Source organism: Micropterus salmoides, unplaced genomic scaffold (genome assembly GCF_014851395.1).
Source record: "Micropterus salmoides isolate LMB-PRFRI ecotype aquatic unplaced genomic scaffold, ASM1485139v1 Ms_hic_scaffold_10, whole genome shotgun sequence".
Lineage (NCBI taxonomy): Eukaryota > Metazoa > Chordata > Actinopteri > Centrarchiformes > Centrarchidae > Micropterus > Micropterus salmoides.
This window is the reverse complement of record NW_024040041.1, coordinates 36,120,605-36,140,533: the sequence shown is the minus strand read 5'-3', so window position 1 is coordinate 36,140,533 and position 19,929 is coordinate 36,120,605. Positions and strand designations below refer to the sequence as shown.

The window sequence follows — 19,929 nt, the reverse complement described above, 5'->3', positions numbered from 1 at the left end:
GAAGAGTGTAGATTGTGTTCTCCACCTCCAGCTGATCAGCCTCAACTTGAAGTATCCACATCAGGGCTTTGCAGGAAAAACTTAAACGTTAAAATATATTTAATTACACAGATTAGTTACCTCTTGTCAGGATACCGACGGCAGAAGTCGCTTTGGATAAAAGTGTCAGCTAAATGAAAATATATAATGTAAACATAATGGCTGGCCGTTTCCCGGCTGAGGATTGGACGATTCCAGTGGAGTTCTGTCTTGTCCCGCCTCCTACATCAGACATCCTGATTGGAGAGGTCCTACAACCTTCCTCCAAGCCCGCGGCTCCCCTGGCTTAAATAGGCTGCCTTCTGCTGTGTCCAGGTGGCCACTGTGCTGATCACTGTGTTGACTTCCACCTGTCTTCAGGTGCCACATTAGAAGATACCACACCGGTAGTCCTGCTTCTGAGAAGCCTTACGGCAAAGTACCTTCTCATTAGCTAGAAGCTAAACTCCTGTACCTCTGCCAGCTGGAGTGTTAGTGTTACCTGAGAGTCAAACACTGCCGACGGAGTAGTGGAAATCATGTTAAACCTTCGTCTGCAGATTTGACACAATACATTTTGCGCTCTGTTAGAGTTTTCTTGTTGTATTAAACACACAGGTTTACGGGTGCTGCAAGAAGATTGCAAATAAAAGAAGAATGCCTCCCTGTGTTTAACCAAACACAGGGAGGCATTCTTATTTTATTTGTAGAAGTGTTTTGTTGTGTTCTTTGGTTTACGCAGCGCCCGCTCGCCCAATTTCTGTTTATGTTCAAATAAACATCCCTTCCATCTTACCAAATCCATCTGGTTTGTGCTTACGTCTCATGACTGGTGACAGCGCACCTTTAAAACACATGAACACTTGACTGGTGATCTATTAGTGAACAATGACACACGTACTGTTCACCACATTGACACGACAAAATGTTTCCTGGTTGTTCCGAGGCTTTAGTAACATGTGTGTGGATTGATTACTAGTCAAATCAATAATCAAGTTTTACTCACATTACAGGCGCCCTCTCCTGAGCTTTTTGCTCTGCAAAGTTGTTTATTAAACATTTTAAATCCAGCTGGCAGGTACACAGTGGACAAGACACATGACTTTTGTGTTAGAGACCCGGGTTGACATTCACTGTGAGACACCATTGTGTCCCTGAGCAAGACACTTAACCCCTAGTTGCTCCAGAGGCGTGCGACCTCTGACATGTACAGCGTCAGATAAATTAATAAATGTAATGTACATTACAAAATAAAATTTCCACAATATTCAGATTTTCTGAGATGCACCTGTTGAGATTTTGAAATTGATGTCACATTTATAAGAGTGATCTGCAGAAATAATGTCTCCAAACCAGCAGATACATAATAAAATGTGTTTTTCTGCGTATAATGTACTGAAACAAACGAATACACGTGATCAGTTCTTATTGATAGTTTATATGCTTTAATGCCCACCTACATTATTTTATATTGTTACGGACATTTTTCTACAACGTGGTCTGAGATTCTTGGCCCACAGTTAAATAAACTGCTTTTATCTTTAGTTGTAAAATATTGAATCAAAAGCTCATTGTGGATTATGAACTTTGCTATAGCGTCTCATGCATGTTTGTAAGTGAATCAACAATTGTAATAAAGTGTTATGGTTGCATTGTATCGTGGAATGTGTTGTTGATGCCTGGGAAACATTTATATTTCTAAAGAACTGATTTAGATTCAGTCGGTAAAGTGTGGGTGTGTACAGGTGAGTCATCACAGGGAACAGTGACTCCAGCCTGTAACAGTGAACTAAAGATGTTTAAGACCTTCAAGCCCTTCCTGTTTCAGTTGATATTATTTCACACATTATCAGAATCATCCAACCATTAAACTTTGTGCAAACTCTCCTGCTGTTGGGACCTCAGACACGAGGTCACAGTTGAATGTTTAACCAGGGTGTTACAAGGAATTAGATCTTCATCCAGAGCCGTGCAGCTCAGTTCGTCCTTGTTGGGATCAAAAGGACCTCACAAAGGTGAAGTTGTTCATTTATGATCTTCACTGAACTTTTATCATGTTAGTCACTGAGCTCAGCTTCCAAGGAGTCCTCCAAAAGGCACGAGGTGGTTACACGTTATGGACGGGAAACATACTTCACATAGCTGAACTGCCACCTTAACTTGGCTAAGTACAGGACTTTAGCTTTGGTACACTCATGTGTTTTCTATTGAAGCTTTATTGTTGGGATCGTTGTTAACATGAGATCATGACACCGCAGTCAGCTGCTTACGTGCACAGCGGTGCTTGGCCAATCAGTGCTGGGTCCTCTGAATATACATCAGCAGCTGTTGCAGAGAGCTGGAAAATGAGAGTTAAAGTTCATAATCTTTTACATTGAGGGGCGGCACGGTGGAGCAGTGGTTAGCACTGTCACCTCAAAGCAAGAAGGCCGTGGGTTGAACCCCGGCCTTTCTGTGCGGAGTTTGCATGTTCTCCCCGTGTCTGCGTGGCTTCTCTCCGGGTGCTCCGGCTTCCTCCCACCATCCAAAGACATGTGGGCTGGGTTGACTGGTGTCTCTAAATTGTCCTTTAGGTGTGAGTGTGAATGCTTGGTTGTGTACGTGTGGCCCTGCGATGGACCTGTCCAGGGCGCACCCCGCTTTACGCCCGATGTCAGCTGGGTTTGGCTCCAGCCCCCCGCGACCCTGTACAAACTTGTACTACTTTGAGGTAGTAGTGAGAGTATTTCCATTTGATGTTACTTTCTGCTTCTGCTCCACCACATTTCAGAGGTAAAAACTTTGGCCTATTTTTTACTCCACTGCGTTGATCTGACAATAAAAACAAAATAGTTTAGACACCTTTAACCTGGGGCCGTTTGGGGCCCCTGAGGATTTGCCAACATTACATTCAATAGTTAAAATCAGCCCTGACCAAGTCATGGCATTAAAATGCTGTTTCCTTTACTTTAATGATGTTTAATGGGAAGGTGATGTCTGTGTGCACGTGCCTGGTGGAAAGAAGCAGTTACCTTCAGCGGTAGGAAAGACTGATCTGTGCGATGTAGAGCAGGACCATTGCCAAGAAGATCCCACCTTTCTAATGTTCATTCACATCAGAGGTTAAACATGTAGCTCCACCCAGCATCTAGTGGAGCCACCTTTCAGGTGTAACCGGGGGCGGTTCCTCTGTATAAATACATGTGCAGTTCATCAACAGTCGCAACACTTGAGGCGCATCAAATCATTAAGGTGACTTCTCCCTTAAATTCAGAGGACTTTGTGACAATGGCTGAACAATGGGGTCCGACTAAGAAGGCCACTCTGCAGCAGATCTCTGAGGACGTGAGTTTCAGTCCATCTTCGTTCTTTACAACCTCCAGGCACAACTCTGTGGTCTGTGTTTCCATCACATCTGATTTCTTTTCACAGGTGAAGGATCAAGTGGAGAAAACGACAGGAAAGGACTTTGAGAAATACAGAGCCGTTCTATACAGGAAGCGTGACACGAATCCTGGGGTGATGAAAGAATTCCTCATCAAGGTAATTAATATTGTGATGTTAGATATTTGAATTTTGAATTTCTTGTGACATCCAGGTGAGTCAGCCGACACTGTTCCTCACTGCTCAAACACAAAAGATCAGGTTGAACATATTTATTAAGATGTCCAAATGTCCTTTCTTTTCCCTGCAGGTTAATGTTGGAGGACCGGACTACATTCATCTGTGGGTCAGAAAGGAGGATCAGACTTACAAGCTGTTTAATGTAAAGCAGAAAGAAACTAAAGACAGCCCACTTGTACCTATACCTGCAAATGAGTAATAAGTAAATACATACAGGCTGCAGTCTCATATTAAAATGCTTCTTTCTTCTTTGTTTAAGTTGTTGGGAAACTATATTGAAGTAAACTCCTTATAAAAGAGTTTAGCCTGGAGGGGTTGAAACCTCTTCCTGTGTCTGAAGAATGTTAATCATCTATTTACTGTACGTGTGAAGCAGGTTAAGGAGGAGTGCAGGTGGTGGAGGTTTGAGATGTTGACATGTCTTCAGCCAAGTAAAGAAAGATTGAATAACACCTGAGTGAAATCATGTCCGTCCTGTTGTTGGCCACAGTTAATGTGCGTCATGTCTTTCTAAGAACTGAGGAGGGAGCGCCTCTCCTTAGTCATTTCTGTGTGATGCTGAGGATTGCTCTGGCTCTCAAGCAATAAAGATCTACTGAGAACCTGAATATTGTGTCATGTGATGTTTGAGCACCAACTCTCATCTGCACTAGACAAGAACTGATATTTTCAGGACAATAAACCCAGAGACGAAGATATTTGGTGTTTGGAAGGAGAAGCTGAGTGCACTACTTTCTAAACTAAACTGTATCTTTCTAGTGATTCTTATTTACTTTGGGGAAGTCTAATTTTTGCTGGCAGAAATAGTTAAAAAGTTAAATAAATGCCTTTAGTTTACATGAACCTTAACACAGAAATAGATTTTTAACTTCACTGAGATCAAGTCATCGTTTCAAAAACCTCCTCATGTGGTGAGATCTGATCATAGTTCACCAGGAACTTCTCACTTCTGAGGTGTCTCCAAGAAAGAAAGTTTTCCATGAAGCGTTCAGGTCATCTGTTTATAGCCCTCAGGAATACTGACGTGCTCGTGGATTAAAGTGGATTATTCTCACTGTGGAAAGTGTTGAATTCATCCGCCAGCCGCTAGTTTAAAAGCAGGTGAAGGTTGAATAAGTTAAATCTGACCATGACCCTCACTCCTCGTTTCACTTTTCTCACTAAAAGCTTGTGTGGCTGTAAAACCCTGTTCTGAAAGTCTTCCAAAACCTTCCAGGCTACACAGGAGAGATGGTGCTCCATGAGTACAGAAACGCCATCTCAAAGAAGATCCCATCGAACCTCTCTAATGTGATCACACATCAAAAGTGAATTATTAGATTTGAACCATGTTTGACACGATGTAAAGTGGAATGGAAATCCTTACCTGGAAACCAAAGTAACTACAATCATGTGAGGGAAACTCACTCAGAATGATTTGTGATGAGGTGAGCTTCAGTCTGCCTTCATCCTTCACAAGCTCCACATACAACTCTACTTTGATTTCATTCACACACGTGCAGAAAAAGACAAGTAAGAAATATCAGGAATTCATAGCACTTGAATCCAGGAGTCAGGTTGTGGCTGGAAAAAATAATTCCATCAAAGTAATTCCAGTTTTTATCGATTGCTTGAACACATTTCTTGAAATTAGGCCTCTTTTTCTCAAAACTCTAAACTCAAATCCACAACTTCTGACCCAGTTCCCCAAACGTCCTATTTTCAGGTCAGAATGAAGCTCTCCACTCAAAACCACTCAATCTAGCTGAAAAACCTCAGACACAACACACAAGCCCTCACAAACAACAACACACTCACTACAACACACTCTCACACTGGTGAGATAAATTCAAAACAGTACCACAAAAACTGGTAGATGTAATGTTGCTACAACAAAAGAAACATTTACACATTTCTTTATTCCTTAGTGTGCTGAACAGTATAACATACCAAACAACAAATTTTTGTGGCCCAGCATCCCACCTGGGAAAGGCCAGAGATACTCCTCCTCCACTGCCCTCCTCCTTCTCTTTTTCTTCGTCGTCCTCCTCCTCCTCTCTGGTGTCCTCTAGCTCAGTGGTTCTCAATCTCTTTCACAACAAGGACCCCTAAACTGACGCAAATTAGACCACGGACCCCCATTTGATAAGACTTTGTCCCAAGGTCGGCCATTTGATACGAGTTTTGCTTCTAGGCGTTTTATTACATGAAGTGTAAGAAACCCATGACCAAAGTAGTATTTTTAATGTGTTAGACATTCTTTCACTGTTAGTTATGAATGGAATACTGGAATATTGAAAACAAATAATTCCTCTTTTTGCTTGGGACCCCCGGACCCCATCAAGGACCCACTTTTAGAACGACTTCTCTAGCTCTTCCTTCAGATTTCTCTGGATCCATTGTTCCAGAAATTAATGAACTGACTCTGGCCATTTGAAGCTTCTGATCGGTGTGTGATCAGATGTGACGCTAATTGAGCTCAAGCTCTGCTGATTTGAGTGAGCAATATTGAATGTCAGTGCTTTCTAAATGACCACATGGTGTAGGCAATGAGAAATGGAGGCCCAGCAGAGGACGTACTTCCTGCGTCAGCTCAGGAAGCTCAACCTGCCGAAGGAGATGCTGATCCACTTCTACACAGCCATCATCCAGTCTGTTCTCTGCACCTCCATCACTGTCTGGTTTGGATCTGCCACCAAAAAGGACAGGAGCAGACTACAACGGACAGTCAGGACTGCAGAAAAGATCATTGGTGCCAACCTGCCCTCCATTCAGGACTTATACATTTCCAGAGTCAGGAAACGGGCAGGAAACATCACTGCAGATCCATCTCACTCCGGACACAACCTGTTCCAGCTCCTCCCCTCTGGTAGGCGCTACAGAGCACTGTACGCCAAAAACAACACAGAAGCAGTTTCTTCCCACAAGCCATCACTCTGATGAACAGCTGATTTCTCACTCACAGTGTCAGGAACAATTCCTGTGCAATAACCAAGTAACTCAGCCTCTAATCAGCCACCTGTTTACTGGTTTCCACTTATTATTTATTTATTCATCATTCTCTATTTCAGTGCTGTCCATACTGTTATATTGTCATATTGTAGATACTGTATACCAATCCACCTACCTCAAGTCATTACTCCTGCACAAAATATTTAAACTTATTTATTCCACCATCCTTTGTACTATGCTTCATTGCACTGTGTACATGTATGCACGTATATGTACCTGTATATCACATCCACCTCCAACATGTACATACTACTGCATCCATTGCACTCTGCTCACTGCGCTATTTGTCAAATCAGGACAACTTCCATCAAAGAGCTGATATTTGCGGTGTTGTAGTTATGTTTGGCAGTATGACTCTATTCTGGGATATCCTTGCCCTTCATAGCGCCTATGTGGAAAGCCATAAGGCATGGAGAACACCACCCCGCCCATCCATGTACATACATGAAAACCCGCAGTAAGGACCCCCAAACAAATACGATTAAGTGATTTATTGATGATTGAAACCGAAAGATATACGAGGCTTGCAGTTGCTGAATAGACATTCGGAAGCGTTGTGGGGAAGCTGCGATATGGAAATCTGCCGTAGCACCCGGGCAAGACGGACCCCCAAAAAGCTTCCAGTTACATGAGAGAACATTGGCTGATCTGAGATCTTTGATGTGATGACGGTATCCTTGGGAGGACCAGCAGCGCATAATATGTATCAGGTGTTTCTACTTAGCTCAAAACACTTGATCGTTTGAAAAGACTATTTGCTCGAATTACCTTGGTTTGAGACGACTGTTAGTGCAGTGTTAGCTTGAAAGACTGTTAGCTCGATGTGACCTCGAAACAACTGAGATCGGAGCGACTGAACTCAAAACAATTTTGGTTTAAAAGGACAGTTAGCTTGATATTACTTTAGCCAGAAACAACTTTGGTTTGTAATGACTTGTTCGTTTGAAACAACTGTTAGCTTGAAACGATTGTTCGCTTGATGTGAGCTAGAAAAATTCTTAGTTTATGACCACTTGTTCATTTAAAACAACTGTTAGCTCAGGTCAACTGTTTGCTCAAGACGACTGTTTACTCGATGTTCACTCTAAACGAAAGAGTTCGAAGCGACTGAGCTCTTAACAACTTTAGCTAGAAAAACTTTCTTTTATAACGACTAGAAGCTAGATGTTCGCTTGAGAAGACTCTTTGCTAAAAATAACTTTGGTTTAAATGACGTTTTTTGTTATCATATCAGCCCTAACGTCTAATGATTGTGTCTCTGCTGCTCGGACGCTCGTTGTTGGACATCAGAGAGTCTATGTAAGGACTCTTTGATAGCTGGGAAAGTTATAAACAAACTTTTCCGCCCCTGCTCGTGTGTTCTCCCTCCTCACCTGAGTACCGGCAGTGGTTATGTGACAACTTCCTGCTTCTGAACTCAGAGAAAACAGAAACACTGATTATCGCCCCTGAAAGTAGCATCCCTCAGATTAAACAGCATATTGGTGACTTAGGCTCGTCTGTCCAGCCAAGCCTCAGGAGCTTAGGTGTTGTTTTCGATTCAGCGATGTCCTTAGAGTAGCACTCCAAACAACTAGTCAGAAACTGTTTCTTCCAACTAAGGAATATTTCCAAATTAAGAACACTGGTGTCAAAGTGTGAGTTGGAGATGATCATTCATGCTTTTATTTCCTCTTGTTTAGATTACTGTAACAGTCTTTTTACTTGTTTGAGGAAGAAGGAGCTTTACCGTCTCCAGGCTGTTCAGAACTCTGCTGCAAGGCTTTTAACTCACATTAACAAAAGAGCGCACATCACACCTGTTTTAGCAGCACTTCACTGGTTACCAGTCCAGTATAGAATTCAGTTTAAAATCCTGGTTCTTACTTTTAGAGCCCTGCACGGTCAAGTTCCTCCCTACATCTCTGAGTTGATACAGCTTCATACTCCCACCCACAGTTTGAGGTCATCAGGTCAGAGGTTGTTAATGGTTCCCCGCACTCATTTTAAAACCAGAGGTGATCGTTCGTTCCATGCAGCGGCACCGAGGCTGTGGAATGCATTGCCTACCTTTCTACGTTGTGTGAATTCTGTTGATTCTTTTAAAAAGCAACTGAAGATGCTGCTATTCAAGCAGGCTTTTAATTAGACGAGTGGTTTTTATGTTTTCCATTTGTATTTCAATTTTCTTATGCATTTTATTTTAATTTGTTGCGTTGTATTACATTTTATTGTGAATCACTTTGTGATTTTGTTATTTTTATCTTTACTTACTTACTTACTTACTTACTTCTTTCCACACGAGGAAACAGACTGTGTGAATTTTACTGAAGTAACAGAGGCTGAAAAATGTGCTTTGACATTTTATATTTGTGATGAATCAAAAGAAATTCAGAAAAAGACTGAAAAAGATCTGAAGCCCAACTGGTGAATTAAATGTTTTTACATTTTTTAGCAATCAATTGTAACTGTGTACGGTTCGACAGCAGTAATTTTACGACACCTTCCTGGTGGATCCTTTGAAGGGGGACGACTTTCAGATGGGTCTTAAGTATCTTCCGCTCCTTTTCAGCCTCTGTTCCTTCAGTTTGTCCTGATCCGCTCTGAATATCTGTAACGATGGGAGCAGTGGCTGAGAATAGAGGAGCAAATACAGACAGAGAGGGAGAGATCTGGCACATTATAGAAAACACTCCTGTTTATTAGCAGAAATCAGCATTAATCAAACAGACTATAATTTATAGTTGGAGCTTAGTGGATTTAGTTTTTCCACGTTAAACAGTCACTAATTCGTTATTTTCAACTTTGTGTTCAAAGCCTTTGAGATGTCAACGTGGCAAATTAGTATAAAATATGAGTATTTGATTACTTTAATTCTTTCCACTTGCTGATTCTGCTCATCTCCTCTGGTCTCATGATGACAGCACGGTGGGAGATCAGATCTGTCATGAACACAACACAGATTAACTGTGTTAATGATGCATTATACAGTTCTGCAGTTTAAACATCAGGGTCTGTGGACCTGAAGGTGAATATTGTTCACAGAACAAGTGCGCCCTCTACCTGACACCGGGTGTAAGTGGCCAAATAAAGCACAGCTGGCCTGTGTGCTTGGTTAGATGACTTCTTTTAAAACAGATTTGCCATCAACTTGTGTTCCATATAAAGTCTAGTTCATATCAGAGTGACGTTTTTATTAATTCATATAATATAAAATATGATCACTTATTGTATCAAAGGATTGAAGGACTGTGCAAAGCTTTCTTCTGAAAACTCTCTCAGCAGAGCAGTCTGGGCTGATCCGGTCTTGTGAGCCTGCTGGAGCTGAAATCTTTCAGATCCCACCGGCTCTTCTCCATGAGGCCCTGTGTCTTGTTGTCCTGTGTCATGTTCTGAGAAAGAAATCACACAACCAGAAAACTGAAATAAATTAATGATCTAAAGTTCATTCATTGGAAATTCTTCCACTCAAATCCGTTTCAGTTTCCCGTCTTTTAAGTTCTCAGACCTTTGTTTCTTTTAGTGTAATCCTTGTATGCTTCATGGCGTCCAAGATCACTTTGTATGTAAGAGTTTTTAACTGCCTTCCTGTCTCTAACATTGTCTGACTGACTGCCTCTCTGTCTTTTACTGTCTGTTACTATATTTATGTTAGATTGTTTTTAAGTTGTTTGTGATGGACTGGCGACCTGTCCAGGGTGTACCTCGCCTTTCACACAATGTAAGCTCGGATTGGCTCCAGCCCCCTGCGACCCTGTGCGCAGGATTAGCGGTTGACGATGGATGGATTTTAGAGTCTTCTGGACTAGAGTCAGACTGAGATTTTAGGCTCTTCTCAGGACCATATTTCCGTTTTTTTAGATTCTTTATTCTAATATTCTCATACTTTGAGATGTAGATTTTTGATTTCAATGAGCTGTAAACTGTATCCATATAAATCCTGTCCACAGTCTGCCTTCAGCCTCAACAAGGCTGCTTGTTAAGAGTAGGTAGTGTTTGAAAGTCTGTCTGTTTATCAGTCCAAGTAATAAATACTGCATCAGATGAAACGTGTGTAGTGTTCATTATGTTTGGAGATATTAAGTAGGAAAACATCCTCGTTATGACCCGTCGTTGTCTCAGAGACAGGACGCCTGCTGACTGATGGACAGACGATGCTGTCAGAGCCATGTGGGGTTTGTTTGTTCTGCAGGACACTCGAGGGTCCAGCAGGTGTCCTCGTTCTGCTTCACAGTTTAAGTAGGAACCTTCACTCAGCTGACAGGTGTCGTTAGATGGAGAGCACCAGGACTCTTTGGACCGCTTCACCAGACACACTGTGCTGGGCGAGCTGCTCTGTGGTTACTGAGGAGATGGTTGACTTGATGGATCTTTATGGACTGGGTTCTGGATTACTGCATTTACCTGCAGAACGTTAATGCTGAACAATAAATCTGAACAAAAGCGAACTTCAGACATTCTTCTGATCACCACGTGTCTTTACTAATCAGGAGTGTTAATAAGTGAGGAGGGCAGGAATGTCCCCGTGCATGTTCTGGAGAACCTGTGTGAAGAACTCCCTCTCAGGTCGCTTCAGTTTTACAATCTTTAAACAGTTTGAACAGCCAAGAAGTTTAAAGTGACAGCAACATCTTTCAGTACCAGACTGAATCCTGTCTGAGCAGATCCAGGCCTGTTACTGACTCTCAGCTGTCTTAAAGGTGTGTAACCCTTATAATGTCCTGGGATGTGAAGGGTCTCTCAGCTGGTGGAGGCTTTATCTGCCCTCGCCGACCTCTACGGAGACACTGGTTGGTAGGACCTCCCATCCGGTCCAGAACAGACCAGACAATTGAATTACATATGAATTAAATTAATGGTTTCAACAAATCAAATCATCAAGAGAAAAATCTAATTTGACTTCACTAGTCATCAGGATGAATGAATACAGCACTAACATCTTACACAAGATGAGTCGAACCTTTGAGGTAAGTTATTAAAGTTAGACTTCTGACTGCTGATCTGAAAACAGCAACGTGACACTTTTTTTTTAAATCCCCCCCACATGTGAAGTTTAGTTTACAGCCATCTGTCTGCATCCATCTTGCCAGGGAAAATAATTCCTTCCCAAAGATTACAGAGTCAAATAGATGTGTTTAATCATTCTTTATGTAACGTGGCCACGGAGAGAACGCACAGTTACTCTCCCGAACTCAGCATTTCCTCTACTTAAGTACAGAACAAGTACAAAAAAACAACTGAGAAAGGAAATGCAGATGTATGTGGCATCAGATGTTTCTCTGTCTCTTGATCGGTCTATGTTAAAACTCTCACCTACATGCCAGCAGACATTTATCGTAAATCAGCCTTTGATAAGAAACCAATGCTAATTTCTCACAAGTTAGTTACAGTGAAAAACTAAAAATGAGCAACTTATAATGTATTTCTCACATTCCCTCCTTTTGACACATAAACAAAATATTTTTGAGAAATCTAAATGGTAGGATTCACTGTAAAACTGTCTTAGCGGGAATGCAAATGAGGACATTAGATGTTTGATTAGTTAAAACAATGAATTAGAAACAAAGAAAAAAAGAAAAAATATGAAGGACTAGATTTGTAAAAACATCATCTGTACATTAAGGCTGACCTAAATGTGCTGGGCAAGTTTAAAAAAAAAAAAAAAAAGTAGAATGATCTCATAACACCCTGGGGGCCAAAATTAGTCATTTACCCATTTGTTGGAAAGAAAACTACTAAAATGATACAATCTGCATAAGAAAACCTGCATACAAAATCACAACAATAACATTACAAAGGAAAAACAATCAGAAACAAGAATTCAAAACATGAATAGAATTTCCTGAAAAAATAAATAAACATTGTCATCTCCTTGATTACATGGGTTATTTGTAGTTATTATGAATCCCTCTTCTTCTGTCCTCTTCCTCCTACGTTGGTAACATGCCAATATCACATCTCCCCTATGCATCTTCTTCTTCTTGTCCATATCACCTGAGGTGATCTTGAATGTCTGGTGATGGTCTCACTGCTTTCTCTGCCCGTCTGGATGTTGTTTAGAAAAAACTGTTGCTCCAGACTCTTAGACAATAAACCTTCAGAACACGGTTAAACACACAGTGTCTGAAATGTGGCGGCATCCAGACTTGTCAACGTTAAACCAGTTTGAGAGAAAGAAAATTTACTCATTCCTATAAGTAGTCTCATGCCTTTGTGTGAGTGGTCATTAGCTCATTAGTAGAATGCAAAATTAGTTTCAACAATTCAACACAAAATTTTCAACACACCACTCAGAAAGAATTAGAAACCCCCCAAAAACTTTGTGTGCACCGTTATATTTACAATATTCCCCCTCCCTCCGTTTGATTCATGGTTGAGAACCATGCATCAATGCTTGGAGACATCTTTAAAGGGAAAAAATACAGTAGAAAAGCATCTGCAGTTTGGATAAAGCAGGGCAGCATCACCGGGTTGTTAGGAACCTGTATGGTTCTGCCATTTACATAAAGCAGCAGCGGCAGGTGAGAACAGAATGCAAACAACAGGTTGGTTAGAAAAACTTTGTGGGCAGGACCTGTAGAAGAGAGAGGACCATTTAATGCATACTGGATGGAAACACATGCTAAATCAAGTCACATAGCTGCCCCACCGACTCCATCTGCAAAAAGAAAAAAAGAGTTAAAGTTAGAAAGATATGTAGCTGAGTCAAGCAGTCTGAAACAAAAAAGAAAAAGAGCTGGACAGAATCCTGCTTCAAGTCATTAAAGTCAGTCAAAATGCTTTTAAGTCAGTGAAAAGTCAGTTCAAAACCAAATGTTAAAATGAGTCAATGGCCAGCTGTTTCCCCATGTCTGGGGTGGAGATCTCCACAAAGGAAAAATGATAATCCATGAATGGCACTAGCCTGCTAGAGCCAAGAGAATTAAGTATTGTGGTCTTTGGAAATTCCTGGATTTCCTGTACCCGATTTGTGATCCAAATTAAAAAACGCACCCCTTTTGGAAATGAAATCCACCTTATTTGAAAAAACCCTTATGGTTGGCCTCTATTGGCCTCAGGTGAAGATACCAAACGATGGTCGTTCAGTCTCGGCCACAGGTAGTCTTAACGACTGTAACGACTGTCGTCACAGCAACAAGGAACACTAACGAACCGGCGGTATCGATGACCCGGGCCAACGACCCCACTGAGGTTAAATAGCTGAGTTTCCCTGCCAGTCAGTCAGAACTGAAGAAGTCCTTTGGATGAGGGACGAAACGTCTTCCAGTATCTTCAACCAAGTCCAGCTGCCCTTGATTTTAACCTTCGTTGGATACCCTTTACCCAGTTTTCTACCAAGAGCCTAATAGTGACCCTGACTCACTTTAACAATTCCCCTGGTTTGGGAGAAACACACAAAAATAAAATCATAACCACAACCTATTGCAAAGTTGTGGAAACAAAAAAATGAATCTTGAGTCAGGATGAAACCAGGAATGCTTCAACGTGCATTTTGCTGAATCAATCACAGAAAAGCAACATGGGCTGGTAGACCCCATGACATTAGCTTTATCGCATAAGGTCATTTATTTATTCCCCTAAGATCTTGAAAAATGTACCACCCCCTTGTCTCTACAGGCAGAATGGAGGAGTTGCATGGTATCAGAAGAACATTTTACAACCGGCATTTTCTTTTCTTTTTCCTAAAAAATAAATGTGTGTAAAATATCTGTGTCTACATGTAAATAGGTTTGATAGAAGTTTCAAAATGTGTCAGGAATGAAAAATATATGTTCTAGGAGCATTATGGAGCACTTTAGATTTGATCAATGAGCCTTCTGCTCCTGAAATCAGACTAGGGTCTTCATGTAAATACTGGTTCATCCCTCTCATCAGTGGTGTACTTGTGAATATACTGCTCACTGCTCTGACCTGCCTCCACTTCATCCTATGTCTGAAACCCTGGAGACTGCACAGTGTGGCCCCCAGGTGGTGCGTGTGGCCAGGATTCTTCTGGATCATGTTCCTGTTGTTGGTTAAACTCAGGCGTGGAACACTCTCGTGATATGTGCCCATAACCTCCACATCTGTAGCACTTCACTTTGTTTTGGCCTGTGGTATTTTTGTAGTCCCCTTGATATTTATAATGTGGTCTCAGGGTCCTTCTTCCTCTGGTGCCTCGTCCTCTATTGTTGTTTTGATGGGACTGCCGCCTCTGTCCGGGGTTCTGTGGTGCGCCCTGCTGGTAGAACATTAACTGAGCAGTGTGGAGATGTTTCTTTTGTTTACGGTCCATATCTACCTTGTTTCTTTCGGCGTGCAAGACGTGCGTCCAAACAGTTGCCACAGGTGCGCTTTCCCAGCCGACAGATGTAGTCATGACTCGGGACTTCCGACCAGGGTGGAGACCATTTACCAAAGCAGTCTTTAGCAGTCATTGTTGGGGTCGATGCCAGAGTTAACTGCAAAAACAGCTTCCATGCGGACACGGTAGTCTGCAGCTGACTCCTCTTCCTTGTTTAGTGTTGTGGATCTCAGGCCAACAGACTCTCAGGGGGAAAACCATTCGCACTGCGTCATACAAGGTGTCCATCATGGCACCAAACTGAGTTGATCCCACTGATGGTGCTGTGGACCAGGTGACAGGTCCAATGTTGGCCCATCGGAGCTTAAAACACTTCCGACACACAGCTTCCACTTCCTGCAGAGTTGGATTATACATGGACAACAATTGCTTCATCGATGTAACCCATTTCTCACCACTAGTTTTCTGAGGATTAGGCAGTTCTTCTGCAATTTCTCTTAGTTTATCTGGCTGCCATGGCTGGTATACAAACACTTCCGGATCCCAGTGGGCGTGTTCCTGCTCTCCCGTTGGTCGAGGCTGGGGATTTGGAAATAGCTGTGCATCCCTTTCTTGTGTTTGGCTCCTAAGCCAGTAGTCAGAAGATGCTGCGACTGGAGAAAACAGTTAGTTTGGCTGTTCTCCCCATATTGTCTTTGTTCAGTCACTGTTGTGTTGGGTGTGGGAAAAATTGACAGGTACAGTGCTTGTTCCCTCCCCTGTATTTCAGCCTTTTCCTGGGTCTGTTCAGCAGAGGGGGCAGTACTTGCATGTGGATGAGTGGTTTCTGGTGTTACTGGGTGGCTTAGAGACAACATAGGGTGGCAGTAAATTCTGATCTGACCTTGTGTGTTTATCTTTCTTATCATTTAAAACTGCATCCCTTATCTGTTGTTTTAACATTAACCCTGCCACTGATTTTGCTTCTCTCAGATGTGCTTCTTTTCCCCCATTTATCAAAAGCTTGCCAATCAATCTTTTTCTTTCCTATTTTCTTTGCTTCCTCTGTCAACATAATTCTACATCTCCCTAAACAATCTGTACTCAGTGTGCCTGGGATGGGAAAAATGCCTTCAGTTACATCATGCCAAAAAGGAACATAAACAACCACACTTTTCCCATTTCTCTACCATTATTTTAGCTGAACCTGAAAGAATGTCAGGCAAAAAATTTAGTATTTTTCCCGATTTGTTCCCCACCGACTGAGACTCACTGAACAAATTTGCTTTTACTTGCAATGGGTTTTATCATTCACACAATCACTCTGATCTTCCCATATTGTAATATGCTCAGATCTTGTCTAACACACACTAACTCTGGAGAAACTCTCAGCCATATGGCACTTGGATGATGGTACACTCGTTTTCATTTACAATTGTGTGCTAGACACTGAAATGAGTTTATCACAGAGTTTTCTATATTTATCATCTCATACACACACACACACAGATATTTTCCCTCCTTAGTCAAACATAATGTTTGAAACAAACACTTAATCACATCATATAAACTCTTTAAAACTCTAAATGGGAAACATCTGGACTGTTTTTCTACGATGTGTTATTTATAGTATAACAAAACTACAGCAATTATGATCATGCATACACACGGCTATGAGCCAGAGTTTGACCCAGGCTGCTGCAGCAAGGATAGAATTCTTTTTTCTCCCCTCAGTTTTAAAATATTTTTCGAAAATTACTCAGGATTGGGGAAAATAGGCCATTCCTTAAATCACTCGAAATGCCACCATTAAATGGCGTTACCTGCTAGTCCATATAAGCTCCTAAGTAGTTTATCACTAGAGATGCTACCATAATGGGATTATGTACTTATCACTCCTGGCCTGTTGTTTCTCTGTTTATGTATTTTTTTAAAGTTCCATTTTAAGTCTAAACTCCTCGAATATACCCGTTATCACCACCCCCGATGATTAACTATATTTATAGCTCTATAAACCCCAACTGGGCAAATTTTTTCCAAAATAGGTTTTATAGGTCCAACACATGTCCTATAAACCTAGGTTTTTTCCCCAATTTCAAGGAATGATTCAAAAACATCGTACTCACGCTTTTAAGTCGATTGGAGGGTCCAGTCAGTCACCCCCTGGTCCAAAGTCAGGCGGGTTCCTCTCTCGTTTTGCAAGGCGGACTTCCCTACGAGTAAATGTTACCTGCAGTTTGACTTGGGTGTTGATCAGCTGGAACGTCTAATCCCATCCTCATCGCCAAAATGTCAGGGAAAATAATTCCTTCCCAAAGAATACAGAGTCAAATAGATGTGTTGAATCATTTCTTTATGTAACGTGGCCACAGAGAGAACGCACAGTTACTCTCCCGAACTCAGCATTTCCTCTCCTTAAATACAGAACAAGTACAAAAAACAACAGCCAACAAATGGCAGAATATTAGCAAATACACACACAAAAAAAACCCTTCCTGAGCTGAGAAAGGAAATGCAAATGTATAAGGCATCAGATGTTTCTCTGTCTCTTGATCGGTCTATGTTAAAACTCTCACCTACATGCTCGCAGACGTTTATCGTAAATCAGCCTTTGATAAGAAACCAATGCTAATTTAAATTAGTTACAGTGAAATTGAGCAACTTATAATGTATTTCTCACAGTCTGCATCCGTCCGCAAACATCTGCATCTGGCTGCAATGATCAGCATCCGTCCGCATCCGTCGGATGGGGTGGTGATGGCGCAATGGATAAGACGCCTGCCTTTGGTGTGAGAGATCGGGTTCAATCCCCCATTGTGACCCATCCATCCGTCTTCATGGTAGTGACGAGCGTCTACACTACCATTACATGAAGGACAACAACAACATAGTGATGAAATGCGCTCTGTAGAGCAGTTTGTCCATCTGGGCTACTGTAGAAACATGGCAGGACAACATGTAAGAGGAGCCTCAGTGTATGTAGACGGAAATGGTAAGGTAATAAAAACATAACAGTTCATTATGTAAAGTCTTTATACACCACTGAAAACATAGTTATGATCTTATATTGCATTTCTGTCAGTAGATCCTCAGAAATATTACACACTGAACCTTTACATTACAAAATAAAACATCCACGATATTCTGAGATGCACCTGTTGAGATTTTGAAATTGATGTCACATTTATAAGAGTGATCTGCAGAAATAATGTCTCCAAACCAGCAGATGCATAATAAAATGTGTTTTTCTGCGTATAATGTGTCTCACTCTACTGAAACAAACGAATACACGTGATCAGTTCTTATTGATAGTTTATATGCTTTAATGCCCACCTACATTATTTTACATTTTTCTACAACGTGGTCTGAGATTCTTGGCCCACAGTTTTATAAACTGCTTTTATCTTTAGTCGTAAAATATTGAATCAAAAGCTCATTGTGGATTATGAACTTTGCTATAGCGTCTCATGCATGTTTGTAAGTGAATCAACAATTGTAATAAAGTGTTATGGTTGCATTGTATCGTGGAATGTGTTGTTGATGCCTGGGAAACATTTATATTTCTAAAGAACTGATTTAGATTCAGTCGGTAAAGTGTGGGTGTGTACAGGTGAGTCATCACAGGGAACAGTGACTCCAGCCTGTAACAGTGAACTAAAGATGTTTAAGACCTTCAAGCCCTTCCTGTTTCAGTTGATATTATTTCACACATTATCAGAATCATCCAACCATTAAACTTTGTGCAAACTCTCCTGCGGTTGGGACCTCAGACACGAGGTCACAGTTGAATGTTTAACCAGGGTGTTACAGGAACTAGATCTTCATCCAGAGCCGTGCAGCTCAGTTCGTCCTTGTTGGGATCAAAAGGACCTCACAAAGGTGAAGTTGTTCATTTATGATCTTCACTGAACTTTTATCATGTTAGTCACTGAGCTCAGCTTCCAAGGAGTCCTCCAAAAGGCACGAGGTGGTTACACGTTATGGACGGGAAACATACTTCACATAGCTGAACTGCCACCTTAACTTGGCTAAGTACAGGACTTTAGCTTTGGTACACTCATGTGTTTTCTATTGAAGCTTTATTGTTGGGATCGTTAACATGAGATCATGACACCGCAGTCAGCTGCTTACGTGCACAGCGGTGCTTGGCCAATCAGTGCTGGGTCCTCTGAATATACATCAGCAGCTGTTGCAGAGAGCTGGAAAATGAGAGTTAAAGTTCATAATCTTTTACATTGAGGGGCGGCACGGTGGAGCAGTGGTTAGCACTGTCACCTCAAAGCAAGAAGGCCGTGGGTTGAACCCCGGCCTTTCTGTGTGGAGTTTGCATGTTCTCCCCGTGTCTGCGTGGCTTCTCTCCGGGTGCTCCGGCTTCCTCCCACCATCCAAAGACATGTGGGCTGGGTTGACTGGTGTCTCTAAATTGTCCTTAGGTGTGAGTGTGAATGCTTGGTTGTGTACGTGTGGCCCTGCGATGGACCTGTCCAGGGCGCACCCCGCTTTACGCCCGATGTCAGCTGGGTTTGGCTCCAGCCCCCCGCGACCCTGTACAAACTTGTACTACTTTGAGGTGGTAGTGAGAGTATTTCCATTTGATGTTACTTTCTGCTTCTGCTCCACCACATTTCAGAGGTAAAAACTTTGGCCTATTTTTTACTCCACTGCGTCGATCTGACAATAAAAATAGTTTAGACACCTTTAACCTGGGGCCGTTTGGGGCCCCTGAGGATTTGCCAACATTACATTCAATAGTTAAAATCAGCCCTGACCAAGTCATGGCATTAAAATGCTGTTTCCTTTACTTTAATGATGTTTAATGGGAAGGTGATGTCTGTGTGCACGTGCCTGGTGGAAAGAAGCAGTTACCTTCAGCGGTAGGAAAGACTGATCTGTGCGATGTAGAGCAGGACCATTGCCAAGAAGATCCCACCTTTCTAATGTTCATTCACATCAGAGGTTAAACATGTAGCTCCACCCAGCATCTAGTGGAGCCACCTTTCAGGTGTAACCGGGGGCGGTTCCTCTGTATAAATACATGTGCAGTTCATCAACAGTCGCAACACTTGAGGCGCATC

General features: G+C 41.9%; 1 protein-coding gene across 1 annotated transcript; it reads left to right on the top strand.

Moving 5' to 3' along the window:
• The first annotated feature begins 3,238 nt into the window (after positions 1-3,238).
• LOC119917534 (leukocyte cysteine proteinase inhibitor 1-like) lies at positions 3,239-4,229 on the top strand. The gene is made up of 3 exons (XM_038737900.1): positions 3,239-3,342; positions 3,430-3,540; positions 3,692-4,229. Exons 1-3 carry the CDS (start codon positions 3,286-3,288, stop codon positions 3,818-3,820), a joined length of 297 nt encoding a protein of 98 aa, XP_038593828.1. The 5' UTR covers positions 3,239-3,285; the 3' UTR covers positions 3,821-4,229.
• The last annotated feature ends 15,700 nt before the right edge of the window (positions 4,230-19,929 follow it).

Coding starts and splice junctions, on each gene's coding strand:
- LOC119917534 (XM_038737900.1), top strand. CDS start 3,286: ATGGCTGAACAATGGGGTCCGACTAAGAAGGCCACTCTGCAGCAGATC. Junction 3,343..3,429: donor TGCAGCAGATCTCTGAGGAC/GTGAGTTTCAGT, acceptor TTCTTTTCACAG/GTGAAGGATCAAGTGGAGAA. Junction 3,541..3,691: donor TGAAAGAATTCCTCATCAAG/GTAATTAATATT, acceptor TTTTCCCTGCAG/GTTAATGTTGGAGGACCGGA.